Source organism: Buteo buteo, chromosome 2 (genome assembly GCF_964188355.1).
Source record: "Buteo buteo chromosome 2, bButBut1.hap1.1, whole genome shotgun sequence".
In the NCBI taxonomy this organism is placed as follows: domain Eukaryota; kingdom Metazoa; phylum Chordata; class Aves; order Accipitriformes; family Accipitridae; genus Buteo; species Buteo buteo.
In genome coordinates this window covers 23,592,351-23,606,417 of record NC_134172.1, presented here as the reverse complement: position 1 = coordinate 23,606,417, position 14,067 = coordinate 23,592,351, and the positions used below count along the sequence as shown (strand labels likewise).

General features: G+C 47.0%; 1 protein-coding gene across 1 annotated transcript; it reads right to left on the bottom strand.

Annotated features, from left to right (window-relative positions):
* Window positions 1-1,826: 1,826 nt before the first annotated feature.
* Window positions 1,827-8,206, bottom strand: C1QL3 (complement C1q like 3). The gene is made up of 2 exons (XM_075022467.1): window positions 7,619-8,206; window positions 1,827-2,902 (listed from the first exon to the last, which is right to left on the bottom strand). The coding sequence occupies exons 1-2, from the start codon at window positions 8,204-8,206 to the stop codon at window positions 2,723-2,725; spliced, it is 768 nt and encodes a 255-aa protein (XP_074878568.1). The 3' UTR covers window positions 1,827-2,722.
* Between the last annotated feature and the right edge of the window lie 5,861 nt (window positions 8,207-14,067).

Genomic DNA, 14,067 nt, shown 5'->3' with positions numbered 1-14,067 from the left:
TTATTACGTATGTCTTTTTCTAATCGCTTTGATTTTTTTATCCTGAACGTTTGGAATCTCACAGCAATAATGCGAAACTTCATGCCGACCAGCTTCTTTTTGTAAGGATGCAACACCAAAAGTCAAAATAAATTACATAATACGGTTTTAATGAGTTGTAATAGTTATAACAAAGGTTGTGATATAAGTCTTTACAAATCAGTATATCAAGATATGATGAAAAAGGAAGAAATGTTTGCCTTATATGTGTTTTTCACATAAAGTGTGTTCTTTGCTCTTGTCTAACCAGGGCAGGTGATTTATCCAAAAAATGGTCTTATCCAGTAGCAGTGGTAGCCCGATTTCAAAAGCTTCTTCAAATTTGACCATATATGTCTTGTAGTGTTGAGCTTTTCCAATAAATACCTTAGTAAATATGCATTGCTAGTTGTAAATGATCTCTAGCTTGGTACGTTACTGTCTGATACTACATAGAAAATCTCTAGCTACACTGCTGTTGTGAGTGCGCTAACCAATAAAAGCAACAGTGGAACAAACAGACATGAAATCAGTTACACATCTGTTATTAAAATACATTACCTTGTAGAAAAAAAACCAGGAGTAATCACTACAATGTATGGATATAGGTTGGCACTTTGTCATAAAGTAAAAGCGTTAACCATTCTGGTGAGATAATACACAAGCAGCTGGCAGCACAATGTCCCTTTATAAATCCTAGATGAGTTAGACTGGCAGTCCTCTCAGTCAGCCTAGACTAACTTGGCATTTATTTCAAATTGGACAACTCAAAACAGAAACAGAAAGAGTAACATGTTCTGTTTAAGAAAAGCTTCACTCATTCAAACAAGAGATTTTGAGAGAGATTCGTAAAATCTTCATCAGACTTTTGCTGGGTAGCCAGCACTGAAGAGCTCTTATGTCACAGTGGCAGACACTTTTGACATTTTAGTGCAGATAAATCTGAGTTTATACCCTTAGTACATTAGACAAGGTTGCTTGTGGCAAAGTACATGAAATAGAAATGCTAGGGGTAGCCTCTATTACTCTTCAACAATTTATAGAAACGTTACCTTGATTTTGCCAAAATGTTAAATAACATAACCAACTGTGCTAAGGAGCTAGTTAATTATCTTGCTAAAATTTAGGCTTAGAATGAAATCTGCAAGTTTTAACCTGAGAGAAATAGACAGCCTCCCCTCCCAAAACCAAAACAAATAATAAATCCATTCTCTGAATAAAAATATTCTGTGGACATTACTGGTATGACTGATTTTAAAGCATTTTTATAACTATGTAACTCATAGTACCTGTGTTTAGTTTAATTCTCCAAGCCATTAATCCTTTATATGGATTAAACTCCTTTGAGACTTTATATATATATTTTTATATATATATATATGAATGAGAAAAATAGGTTTTAATACACACTTTTTTTTTGCATGTAAATATCTGCTTCTTTCTTTGCATATGTGTTATCATTTTTGGTAATATGCTTATCTGTGTCCATTTCATAGGCACGCCTTACTACAAACTGTAACTAGCTACCATGGAAAACGTCTGTGTGACAACATTTTCTCACATCAGATCTCCCACTCTTCCTTGGTGGGAATAATCCCACTAACTTCAGCGAGACAGGACACCTAAGACAAATAAGGTTTTGACCCATTATATTCCTATGAAATTCTAGTTGAGCATCTGCAGTATGTTAAGCCATAACTGTTTTATTAAAAATAGTACCCAAGTACAGACTAAGTGCTAAAAGACTAATGAATACTAATTGCTGCAAAGAAGAGACTCTACCTTAGTCTGAGGATGTGGATGCCAGGCTTGCTAAATATTTACACAACTAACCATCAAGAATGGGCCTGTAATAATTGTCTAAATATATATTTACACGTTTACAAATTAAAAGCCAAATCCTTTTTCCACTAATATCAATGGGAGTTTTGCCATTGGCTTTGGTGGAATCAGGGATTTGGTCCAATAGAGTTTGTCAACTGTGACATTTTTCAGGAAAAAGAAGTGTTTCTTCTATCCTTTTTCTTTTAGAATACAGCTAAAGGGAAGACAAAATTTAAAGAACTCCACTGGTTTGATTTTATGTTAAAAGTCTAATGTAAACCTACAAAGCAGGAACATTGAGTTAAGGCTTGAAGCTGATTAGTTTCTAGTTTTAAGTGGAAGGATAAGAAAAGTACAAGGCAAACAATTCCTTTGGAGAGAGAAAGTATATTTTGATTACCTCTTCCTTTTATTGTAAAATCATTCCTCACCACAGTATGAGTGGACTCCAAGCATCATTGTTAGCAAGTAAGTCACAAGAACCAAAGCTGAAGTATGGATAAAGCAGCAAGATCATAACACATCAAAGTATCATATACACTGAAGAAATAACTCAGCGTCCTTAGGTGTTTTTTTTTCTATAAAAATTTGATCTATGTAGGACTTCATTCACATGGACACTAACAATGAGGAAGTATTTGCTTTGGCGGTAGTGGATTGCACATCTGTTTAACATGTTTTGTAATTTTTTAACATAAGGTTTCTCTGTGTTGTACAGATGTGAATCAGGTAGCATTCGACTTTTTTTCCCCGCTACTGAGGTGTTCGGTGGTCACTCTTTGCTGGGGTGCTTGTTTCATTGACTTTTGCCACGCAAATCCATTGCTTAGAAGAGCAAGCTTCATTTTTGGACTGGTTTGGTGGGTCTTTTTACTCATTTTCAGTCGGCATAAATAATAAATCCAGAAAATGTGCTGTATTTGTTGTTGTTTCCTCCATGTGCTTTTCCTCCATCTAATTTAATGTAAACTTCGTCTCCTGGCTCCAAATGAAGAACCACACTGTTACTGGCATAGTCGTAGTTCTGATCAGCATCCTGAGCAATCGCACTAGCTCGAACCTACATAAAATACATAATGAGTGGTTAAGAAAACTCAGATAATTCTTCCTGCATGATGAAATCAAAGCATATCCACAACATTTTATTCAGCATGCATGAGTTGCCACTTCAAATGTCTGGCAACATATATTGTAGTTTTTTTCCTATGGTTATTGCTTATTTTCTCCTACAATACAACATCTGAAACTAAAGCAGTAATGTGCTCCTTTCTCAGTCATCTGATTAATACACAACTGCTTGCACTCCTGTAGATGTTTGGAGCCTTTTTAAATATATGCATAATAATAGCTGGAGTTCAGAGAACTGAATCTGGTCGTGTGCCAGTTTTACATTGGTGTAACTTTTATTTCAGTGGGACAAGTGATTGACACTGGTGAGGATCCACAGTGAGGCCATATTGATACCAGGCTGGACTTTTTCCAGAGGCAATTTATTGTCATACTACTAATAGGATCATGCTGCAAAAAGAATACAAAAAGTACACACACACATGCACACACTCCAGTGCACACAAGCAGGTAAGAATCCTAGCCGGTGTTTGGGAAAACTGTTATTGCCACATTTCAGTAAGCAAACATTTAGTTTCTCTGTGTTGCAAGAGATGCACATTTGAAAAATCACAGACGAGTCACTTGCTTTAAGAGGTTTTGGAATTTACAAGGAATTGAGGACATTTCATTTGCAGCTTTCACTTAAAGACACATTTTTTCCCATTTCTCCCTTGCTATTCCACTACTGTTTAAATTTGACATTGCTAGCAAAGTGGAAATAATCTGTAACTTCAAGATGTATGTCGGTTTCCAGCAATGAACAGCCTGTGCCTTTGTAAATTTCCAAATCATTTATATATAATTTGACCCTGTTTGGTAAAATATTTAAGCTTAGTTGTATGTGATTTATTTCAGTGTAACACATCATCTGCTTGTTGCTTGTCTTTGTTCTAGCGTGGTTACAGAGGAGTAAGTGATTTAGTGGTACTGCAAACCTGAACTAAGTAATAATGCATGACTTGGCGTACTATATGTGGGATTTTATCTGTTCTGAATTGAAAAAATAGGCTATAAGTCAGAAATTTTCATGGATTCCTTTCAAAGTTTAAATGATAAATTTCCAAATTAAATTTTCATGTGATATGATCTCACATTAATATTGAAATGTTAAAAAGAAGGGGGTTCTTTACCATGCACGATCTTATGGCATTATGCAGCTTAAAAATCACAGTAGCTGGAAATTCTTTATACATCCTGTTAAGAAGAGTGAGAAAGGCTTAAAGGACTTACAGTGGTGTGACAGTCTGCAAATTTAAATTGATACATGGCATGATGAAAAACCACAACTATTTCAGGACTTCTTGATGCTGAATTGCCTGGTGTTGTTTACAGAGGTGATCTATTTTGCTAGTGTTTAAGCGATAATTATTCTAAGCAGAGGGTATTTCCTCTGGATTAATGACTAGCAGGGTGGAGTTGAAGGCTCTGGGCCATTAACCCTGGAAATACTCTCCAAAGAAAATAACGGGCTGAGACTGTTGCTGGTAGTGTAAATGGAAAGGGCATATGGGAAGGAGTGAAAAGGCTATAGATGAGTTAGAAAAACTTTCATGGAGAACTAGTATCTTGCATGCTGGTAAGCAAAATGGTTTAAATTACTTTCCAAATTCCCATTTACATCATAATGAAATGCTACTTTGTGGATTTGTCTAAAATGTAGTTTTTCTGTGGATAGTAAAGGAGAATTCAAATTGTATTACTGACTATCCTAAGGGAGTCAGCATAGGGACACTGACTACAATAGCAATGGGTATTTCATTTTTAAGATTCTGGATAGTACAAACTGGCTGAAGAAAAAAGATCCTGCGTATTGAAAGTCTAGAAACCAAAGTGTAGCTCTTACTGCCCTATGTATAAACAAATGTCCTGTAAGCTCCACTGTGCTATTCTTACAGGTTTTGCCTCCTTGTCTGGTTAGCCAGAGTAATTTCTTTTTAAAGCCTGGGAGAACAGTCTCAAATGAATTATCAGCGTACTGCTGCAAGAGGGTAAATGTATCTCGGAATTAAACCATTAACGCACTATCAATTTTATAAGTTGCATGACTGCTCACCTCATCTTTTGTGAAGTTACACTCTCAGGTTGCACACACATACTAGCTAAGCTACGTGATCTCAGCAGGTCCCTGTTCAAGCTTTATAACCATTAAAGAAGGCAATGTGTTAACAGTGGAAACCTTGAGGTTCCTCCTGTGCATTGCTTAGGAATGTTTTTTTTTTTCTGTAAGTGATACACTCTTCCAACGGTTTGGGTTTTTTCATTGTTAGAAAACACTGAATTTATAATGTTATCTTTGCCAGACTCCATTTAACGACTTGCAAAATCTCTGAGCTTTCTTACAAAAATACACAAAAAGTTAACTGCTACCTCATCATATCAGCGTCTAGTGTTTCAAGAATAAACCATAATCAAAAGGAGACACTGCTGCATTAAAACTGTGCTCCGTGCATCAATTTTAAATAGTTTGTATGCAGATATTTACCTAAATACTTATCTTTGCATAGATACATACAAATATATACATAGAACCCCCACCCTTTTTTTTTTTTTCCTTTGAATCCCGGCAAGTTTAATATGTCTGGTACTGGAAGCAGTTACATTTGGGAACAGTTAGACTTCAGGCTGAATATTTATAATTGGTCACTTTTTAAAAAGTACCGGCATGTATTTATTTCTCCGGGTTCACTTTAAAACATTACAAATAGGCGTCAATGTTTTAACTGCGAGTAAAATGGCATTCTCGCCGTGGACGGCATTGCCTTTGTATGAATAAATCAAAGTGGATATATTAACGGTGTACTATGTTCTACTAGTCCTGGTTTATCTGCTGAGGTAGTATTTGTGGTAGACATTTCCTAATTTAATTAATTGCCGCTGATCCCCTCATTATTCTGTTTTCGCGGTCCTTCTGAGGAGCCATAAACAGAAGGTTAAGTGGCGTACCAGATTAATTTACCGGCCGGCGACGCTCCCGCCGCCGCTGAGCACCGAGGGCCGTGCGGCGGCGGCCGGCGCTTCCCGGGGGAGGAGACAGGCAAACGAACGAGCCGCTCCGCGACCTGCGAGGCGCGGCGGGGACGCGCACCCCGATTTTCAGTCCCACGGACGCTGCCTAGAGCGGATCAGCACCCCCCCACCACGCAAGCCCACCCCGCCGGAGGGTGAAAAGCCCGGGGAGAGCGGCAGCGCTGGGCTCCCCGAGCCTGGGAAAGCCGGCGGCCCGGCCCCGTAGCCCGCTGCGCACCGGCAACAGCTCAGGCAGCCAACGACCTGTTGCGCGGCCGGTCCCTCGCCCTGCCGCCGCACGGGGGGCCGGGGGACCGGCGGGACCACCGCGGGGCTGCCGGAGGCACGGGAAAGCGCGGGCACACCGCGCTCCCCGCCGGGCAGCCGGCGCCGGAGGGATGGCGGTATCGCTAAGCGCTGTCGTAACTAGGGCCGACCTCTCCGTGTTTGTTAACCACGTCGTGAGGAAGCGCAAAATCGCGGAGAACGGCTCCCCGGGGGCAACGTTCCAGGCACAGCCCCCGCCAGCGCGGTGGCAACGTTTATCCTCATTAGAAAGGGCGATTCCTCCGCCTTCCAGACGGTAGCCTCGCAAGATCTTTAATTATCTCGAGCGTTTCCCTCCTGCCGCGGGGGGTGCCGGCGGACCTCGGGCCGTGCCCAGCCCGCCTCCCTCCGCTGCTCGGTCCGCCAAGGGGCGAGGTCTGCGCACGCCGAGCTCGCCCGGTTACCGGCTCTCCCTGCCAGAGGGAAACCTCGCTCCCCGCCGGCGGCTGAGCCCGCCAAAATCGGCGCCCCGCTGCGCGGGAGCCCCGTCCCGTGCCGTGGCTGCTTTCCTCCCCCACATCGCATCCTGTCCCCACCCAGGACCACCCTCCCCTCAGCTCACCCGCCGCCCCCGGCTCCCCTTCCGTCCCCGGGGAGTTTCCCCGCCCTGGGGGAACACCGGGCCCCGGCCCGGGCTCCGCTCGTCCCCGCGGGGGGGCAGCGCTCCCTGCGCGGCCGCGCCCCCCGCTCCGGTGCCGGCCGGGCAGCGCTCCGCGGCCGCGGGCTGGCCGGGACGGCAGCCCGTGCCGGACGGGGGCACCGGGCGCCGGCCAGGTGCCGCTCCGCGGCCGCGGGGCCGGCCCGGACAGCGGGCTGGGAGCGGGGGCCAGCGGCGTGACTCCGCGGGAAAAGAGTGCGCGGAGCCCGCCTTCGCCCGGCGGCCCGGGGCGACCTGCGCGGAACCCCTCGGGGGTCCTCGGGCACCCGAGGCGGAGCGGGGCGGCGCAGCGCGCCTCGGCCCCGGCGCTGCCCGCAGGGTCCCCGCCGGCTGCGGACCGGCGGGCGCCGGCTCCCCCGGCGGCTCGCCCTGCCTGCGGGCCGCCCGGCCTCGGGCCCCGCTCCCCCGCCCCGCACCCGCGCCGCCTCCAGCGGCCGCCCGGCTCCCCCTCCCCGCCCGCCGCCCGCTTCCCGCCCTTCCCGCTCCGCTCCGCGCCGCCCGCTCCCCTCAGGCAAGCCCGGCTCCGCCCGGCCGCCCGCTGTCCTGGCGGCACCCGCTCCCCTCACGGCAGCCGGCTCCCCTCGGGAAGCCCGGTCTCCCCTCAGGAAGCGCGGGTGGCCCCTCAGGGAGCCCCTCGCGTCCCCGGCCGCCCCCGGCGCCCGGCGCGGCGCCCACCTGGTTGTTCTTGCAGAGGTCGGCCCACATGCTGGTGCCGTCGCCGCCCCGCATGAGCACATGGTAGGTGAAGAAGTAGATGCCGGGGATGGAGCAGGTGAACTTGCCGGTGGTGGGGTCGTAGTGGTTGCCCAGGTTGGTGACCACGTCGTCGAACTTGAGCACCTCGTAGCCCTCGTGCTGCCGCTTGAGGCCGGCGTAGAAGGCGATCTTGGGGACGGTGCTGTAGGTGGCGGCGCTGATGGCCCCCGCCGCGTTCAGCCCCGGCGCCCCGGGGGGGCCCGGCAGGCCCTGCCGCCCCGGCTCGCCCTTCTCGCCGGGCGGGCCCACCGGGCCGGGCGGCCCCGGCTCTCCCGGCGGGCCGCGGGGCCCCGCTTTGCCCGGCCGGCCGGCCTCCCCCTTGGGCCCCTGGATGAAGGTGGGCAGGGACTGCATGAGGCCGCGGTCGGGCGTGGCCGCCGTGCTGGGCGCCTTGGTGCCGCCGTAGGGGTCGCAGACCATGCGGCAGGTGCCCAGCATCTCGTAGTGCGCCGAGGTGCCGGCCGAGCTGACCAGCACCGGGATGAGGATGACCAGCAGCAGCACCATCACCACCCCCAGCGCGCCGGCCGCGATCAGCCGCCGCCTGCTGCCCACCAGCCGGCTCAGCGCAGGGCGATCCTCTTGCCTGCTTTTGGACAAAATCTTGATGGTTGGCGGGGGACCTCCTCAGAGCCGAAAAACCGCCGAGCCCGCGCGAGCTCGGCTCCCCGGGGGCTTCGCCGCCCTCCCGCTGCCGCCGGCGGCGGGGGCTCCCGCGGGTCGCGGCGCTCCGCGGCGGCCGCTGCAGCCGCCGGGCGGGCGGGCGGGCGGCAGGGAGAGGACGAGGGAGAGCGAGCTGCCGCCGCGCCCCGGCCGCCCGCACTTTTATCCTCCCGCTGGCGATCGACTTTTTTTTTTTTGCAGGCTGTGCCAGTCCGAGTCAACTTTCCCTGGAACTTGCCTTTCCTCTCGCGATCGCCCCGCTCGCCCGCTCTCTCTCTCTCTCTTTTTTTTTCTCTTTTTTTTTTTTTCTCTCTCTCGCAGAGACGACAGTCCTCAGCGGAGACGCGCCTCCCGGCCGCCCCGCGGCCGCCCCGGTGCCCGCCGCCGAGAGCCCGCGCCGCCGCGCCGCACCGGAGCCGGAGCCGGAGCCGGAGCCGGAGCCGGAGCCCGAGCCGGAGGGAGAGCGGGATCCTGCCCGGGTGCCACCTGCCAGGAGAGGAGGAGGCTGACGAGCGCGCTGGAGCAATTTATAGGCACCCAAAAGCGCAGGGGAAAGGGGAGCTGCTTTGGCATCTCATCCCAGCATCTGCTCCGCTCTTCCCACTCACAGAGAGTTTGGCATTACTCTGGCAGTGTGGGAAATATATATTTTTTTTCCTCTCTCCCTCCCCCACCCCTCCCGCAAACGGATGAACAGCGAAATCGTGAGCCTCACTCACTAGCTGTGTCTTGCGATGACAGCTCTTTCTGGAGCAGACCAAAAGGAAGAGATGTGCTTAGCAGCCTCTGGGTACCCTTCAGGTCACCGATCGAGAATTAAAAGGTCAATCCACCTCCTGCTTAACGCTACCCTGAGGCCACCCTGCCGTATTAGTGTTTTGTGGGAAATACCGCTTTAAATGTAGGGATGCTTTACAGTTACCGATTGTCCAAGTGGAAGTTATTTGAAAATACACCTCCCACCTCGCACAGTAATAGAGATTAGCATCTCTCACAATTTCGGATCTCCCTCTTCCCCCCTCCCCGATTACAACCATAAAGGCAGAGAAGGAAACCGTTCTTTCTGTGAATTAAAATTGACATACTCATCACTGGCTGCAGTGTTTCCCGGTGTTAAAGCCAGCCATCGCTTTGCTAGCAAACTGACACCAAGGGAAAGAGTTCCCTTTTGTTTAGAAGCTGAAGGAAGGTGCGGGGCATATGCAGATCAACAGATGCCTGGACCTGAGAAAAAGGTCTCTCTGGCTTAACTCGGGGGCAGCAAAGCGTTTTGTTAAGTCTTGTGGTTTTCTTCTTTTTTTTTTTTTCTTTTGTGTGTGTGTGTGTGTGTGTGTGTGTGTGTGAAAGGTTTCTCCTCCCCCAAGGGCTGGCGAGCACCTCTGTGACTGAGTGGGAAGGTGAATGTACAATATTAGTGGCATTTCTCCCGAGAAAGTATTAAGGAACCTGTCCTGCTTACAGATATACAAGGTACACAAAGAGCTGTTTAAATAAACAAACAGAATTGATTCCTAAATCATACTTCTGTATTCAGGAGCAATGGATGTCAATCAAACGTGGGTGACATTTGCCTGTCAATACAGGGATGATGGGTGGAAAGAGTGTGACTTATTACAGCAAGGCAAGAATCGGAAATGAGCAACAGCAGCAAATAGGACAACAACTAAATAATAGCATCTCCAGCGATGATCAGAAGGCTGTGATCTTGTCTTGGATTTTATTAGCACAAATCCCCTCTCCCCTCACCCGTTCTCTTTTCTTTTCTGTTCCACAACACAATAAGGTCAAACAAGCAGGCAGTGGGAAACAAAGATTCATTGATTCTTCCTTTTAAGCAGAAATGTCAGCAGCTCCTTTTGCTCTTTCCTGAGAGACTCAAAGGCAGCGAGTGGGTCCATGCTGCGTAGAAATGGGCCAGCCCAGCTCCTTATCTCCCCAGAAAACTCCCGATAAACCTTACATTTCCTGCACTTGTAAATATCCCTTCCTCCCCCCCCCCTTTTTTTTCTTTCTTTCTTTTTTCTTTCCTCTAATGCTCCGTCTTAAAAAAATTCTTTATCTGGCACTGACACAAGCTAGCCAGTTCCCTCAGCTAAGGGCTTCCCCTCAAGACCCAGGAAGGCAGTTGAACACACTTGGAGGTTTATGTTCATATCTCATCGCTCTCTTCACCCCATAGGAAAGGGCTTTCAGCACTGCTCTTTCATCTGGTCAGAAAAAAAAAGAAAAGTTGCACCAAGAGTGACAGGTCCATCTCAGCCTGTAGCTGAGCCCTTGAGGCATTGTATTTAGTCATCCCTAACCCAGGCAGTTTTTGTGACATCGGGATGTGCGTAAACCTCTATTGCAATGGCCGTGTTACACATTGGGAAAACAGCAAATCTCTTGCCTTCAAATAGACACAAACCTATCGTGGTCTGTCAAGCCATAGTGATGCTGGGTGACTTAATGGCACCAAGCACACCGTCAGTTCCTTACTCCAGCTTTGATAGGCCTGATTTTTAAAGCCAGGTCCTACCTACCATACCAACCATGTTTACCTTCTTAATAGACAGTTTTATCCTCATGCATACTGCCAAGAATGCTCATTTACTCTAGACTCTTGACTCTTTCCCAAAGAAGACCTGTGAGCCAGCTGCAAAAATCACAGCCTGAGATAGCAGAATAGAGAGAAGGGGGCAAGTACTGGTGCTGGGTTGTCAGTGGAGCTTGTGTGTTAGCTGGGAACATAACCTGGGACCTTGAATGCCAGGCCAGTGCTTTAGTTACCAGATTATCCTTAGTTCCCAAAGAAAAAAATATATTTTCCAAGGAAACTAAGAAAAAAACTGCAGGCCTCAGAGTTTATGCACTGGAGGCCTCAGTAGTCTGGAGAAAAGTTAAAAAGAAATGTAGAAAACTCTTTTTACCACGGGACCTTTGTTTTCCTGAAGTGGTATGTCAAAGCATTGATTTGCTGTAATTACGGCTTGGGTAGCATTTATGTTATAATATAATATCCTCTCTATGCTAAAGGCTAACAGTCGAGATTGACAGTCCATTCTTAACAAAACCATTGTACCTACATGAGCTGCTGCCAGTCTTAATGTGTTAAATTTCTTTGTTTTTTAGAAGCCCTCTTGCAGGCTTGCTCCAGCCTTTCAGCCTGTTTGCTTCTCTCCCGGTTCTCTGGGCCTTTATGCATTCAGACCTGCAGTTGGTGTTCAAGCTGTATCCCCCTGCAGCTTCTGCCATTTGAAACAGCTTTCTCACAGCTCTTTTCCTTACTGACTAATTAGTTAATGTTCATACAGAGCCTTAAAGATGTACAGCATAACATCCATGTCCATTTTACGTGTGTGCTGCTGCCTCAGCACTAAGATAGGGAAGAACTGGAGAAAACCATGTAAGAAGGTATCCACTGGCACACAGGGGAACATGTTCTGCAGTTGCCAGGCACAAAATGGCTCCTTATGCCTGCAGTGCTAAATTCAAAGGGTTAGCCCAGGAAAAAAAATATTCTGCGAGAAAGGGCAATCCTTTACCAGTTACAGTGAGCAGGAGTAAGGTAGAAAAAAGTCATATGCCGAGCAAAGTAGTGTTCGAATGCTGTGCCAAGTTCCATGCTGCCTCTGCTTACTCCTATCTGCATCTGTTTTGCTCTTGCTTATATTTTAACTCTTTTTTTGTTATTATTTTAGAGAAGCATTTTGAATTTCAGTGAACTCAAAAATTAAGGCTTTGCTACACTGTACCTTTATAAACACTGGTTTAACTATGTATGTAAAGATCAGCATTTCAACCTGGATACCAGTGATATGGTCAAGGAACAACATGCACTCACCCCAACAGGTAAGTGGGTTCAATGCTACAAAATAAAATATGTCATAAACGGGGAAAAAAATATTCATATCAGTATGGATGGCTCAAAGGCACCATGGTGACATGGTGGTGACACCTTTGGTGCGATCCTAAACCATTCCTGGTATTCTATTATTTCACTTCTGTTCACCCAGTTTGCTAAAATCTCAGGGCTGGCACATGTGACATGTAGTAGGTCCTGGTAAGGACCACATCCTGCACCAGTTTTGGTAGAAGCTTGTACAGGCAGCACTAACTATCTCTCCCAAAAACTTGTTTTGGTCAGCATGACTGAAGACCATCTGTGTTTATAGTGATGCAAGTTGTCCACTGGGTTCTTTCATAAAATTAAGATTTTCATGCTCATGGAAGGAAAACCAGCTTCGGTGTACAAGAGAAAAAAATTGTATTGCTGATTTTTTGGAAGATTTTACCTGTCCTTTGGAATGCAGGAAGTCCTTCTGCAGGGTATTCTCTGCAATTTAGGGATTTAAGCCATCTTTGTGTGTGTGTGATTGGAAATATTCTAGATTAAGTTTTATCATAATTAATAATGCCCTTTGAAGATCAGCCTCTGAACGTGAAGGCAAACAGGAAAATGATCCAAAGAAAATGTGTCCAGCCTTGAAAGGGTTACAACTACTTTTCAAATCTGAATGAGGGGGGAATTCAGGGAGGGCTGTCACTAAAGTGACAGGGCTCAACAAGGAGAATTTGCAAATAAATTCCACATATATCTTCCTTTTTAGTTTTTAATCTGAAAAGATCAGTCAAACATGACTGGCTACTTGGGGGGTTGGGGGGAATTAAAATGGAAAGATCGGTACCCGAGTCATGTATATCATGTTTTGACTGGTGAATTACCGCAGATATAAAAACATAACTGTGTATGTAAAATAAGTCTTAAACACATAGGGAGCTAAAGATTACACATTCAAGTGACCAAGTTTAAGGATATAAAATAATCATATATGACACTTGATAATTGCCAACATAAATAGCAGTAATTAACCATAAAAGATACTCATGACTGCAAGTGCCCTTGTTCATTCCAAAGATTAAACCAGTAGTTGCAAGCATAAAAGATTGTTCTTGCAGGTTTCTCCTCTCCTTTCCCACGTGCCTGCAAGCTTCCTTCTCTCTTTGTCTTCTCTCTCCTCCTTCTCTCCCCATGACCTATGGTGGCGAATATGAAGCTGTAGTGATGCATGGGAAAGTGTACAGTCAATCTTGGGAGTATTTTTTGATAGTGATGCTAGTACTTCTTCACCAGCCCCAGTGATGCCTGACCAGTTGCTTGCTCTTGCACTGGTGATGGTATAGAACTGCAAGAGCTGTACCTAGTGTCAGCTTCATGGTCTCTGGGTAAAGCTGCACCCACTGAGATCCTTCTTCTGATCTGTCACCCCTTCCAAGTGGCAGGTCCACGCTTTTCTTTGCAGGAGGAGTGGTGATTCGGACAGTTTCTAGCGAGGTCACTAAAGGGCCGTGGTGCTATGGAGGTGCAATTGAGCAATGCTTGCACCAACCAGTGAACGCCTCCTCCATAAATAGCCTCAATTTGCCAACAAGTGCACTGCATTTCAGGAACGGGATTTCAAACAATGAGGTTTTTTACACAGCACTTCCACCAGCTTTCTTCACAGGAGCGTGGGCATCCAGTGCCATGATAGTGTCTGCTTGCAGCAGGGTCCAGCTTACAGTCTGGGTCAGCTGTACTTGCTAAAAACACCCTTTTGCTCTACACACCCCACCTCTCCCTTCCTGTAGGGTGGACGTTTTAACTCATCACCCTTTTTTGATGTAGAAGTCTTGGCTTCTGCAACGGCCTATATAACCATATCAGTGGTTGCAATTTTTTCATG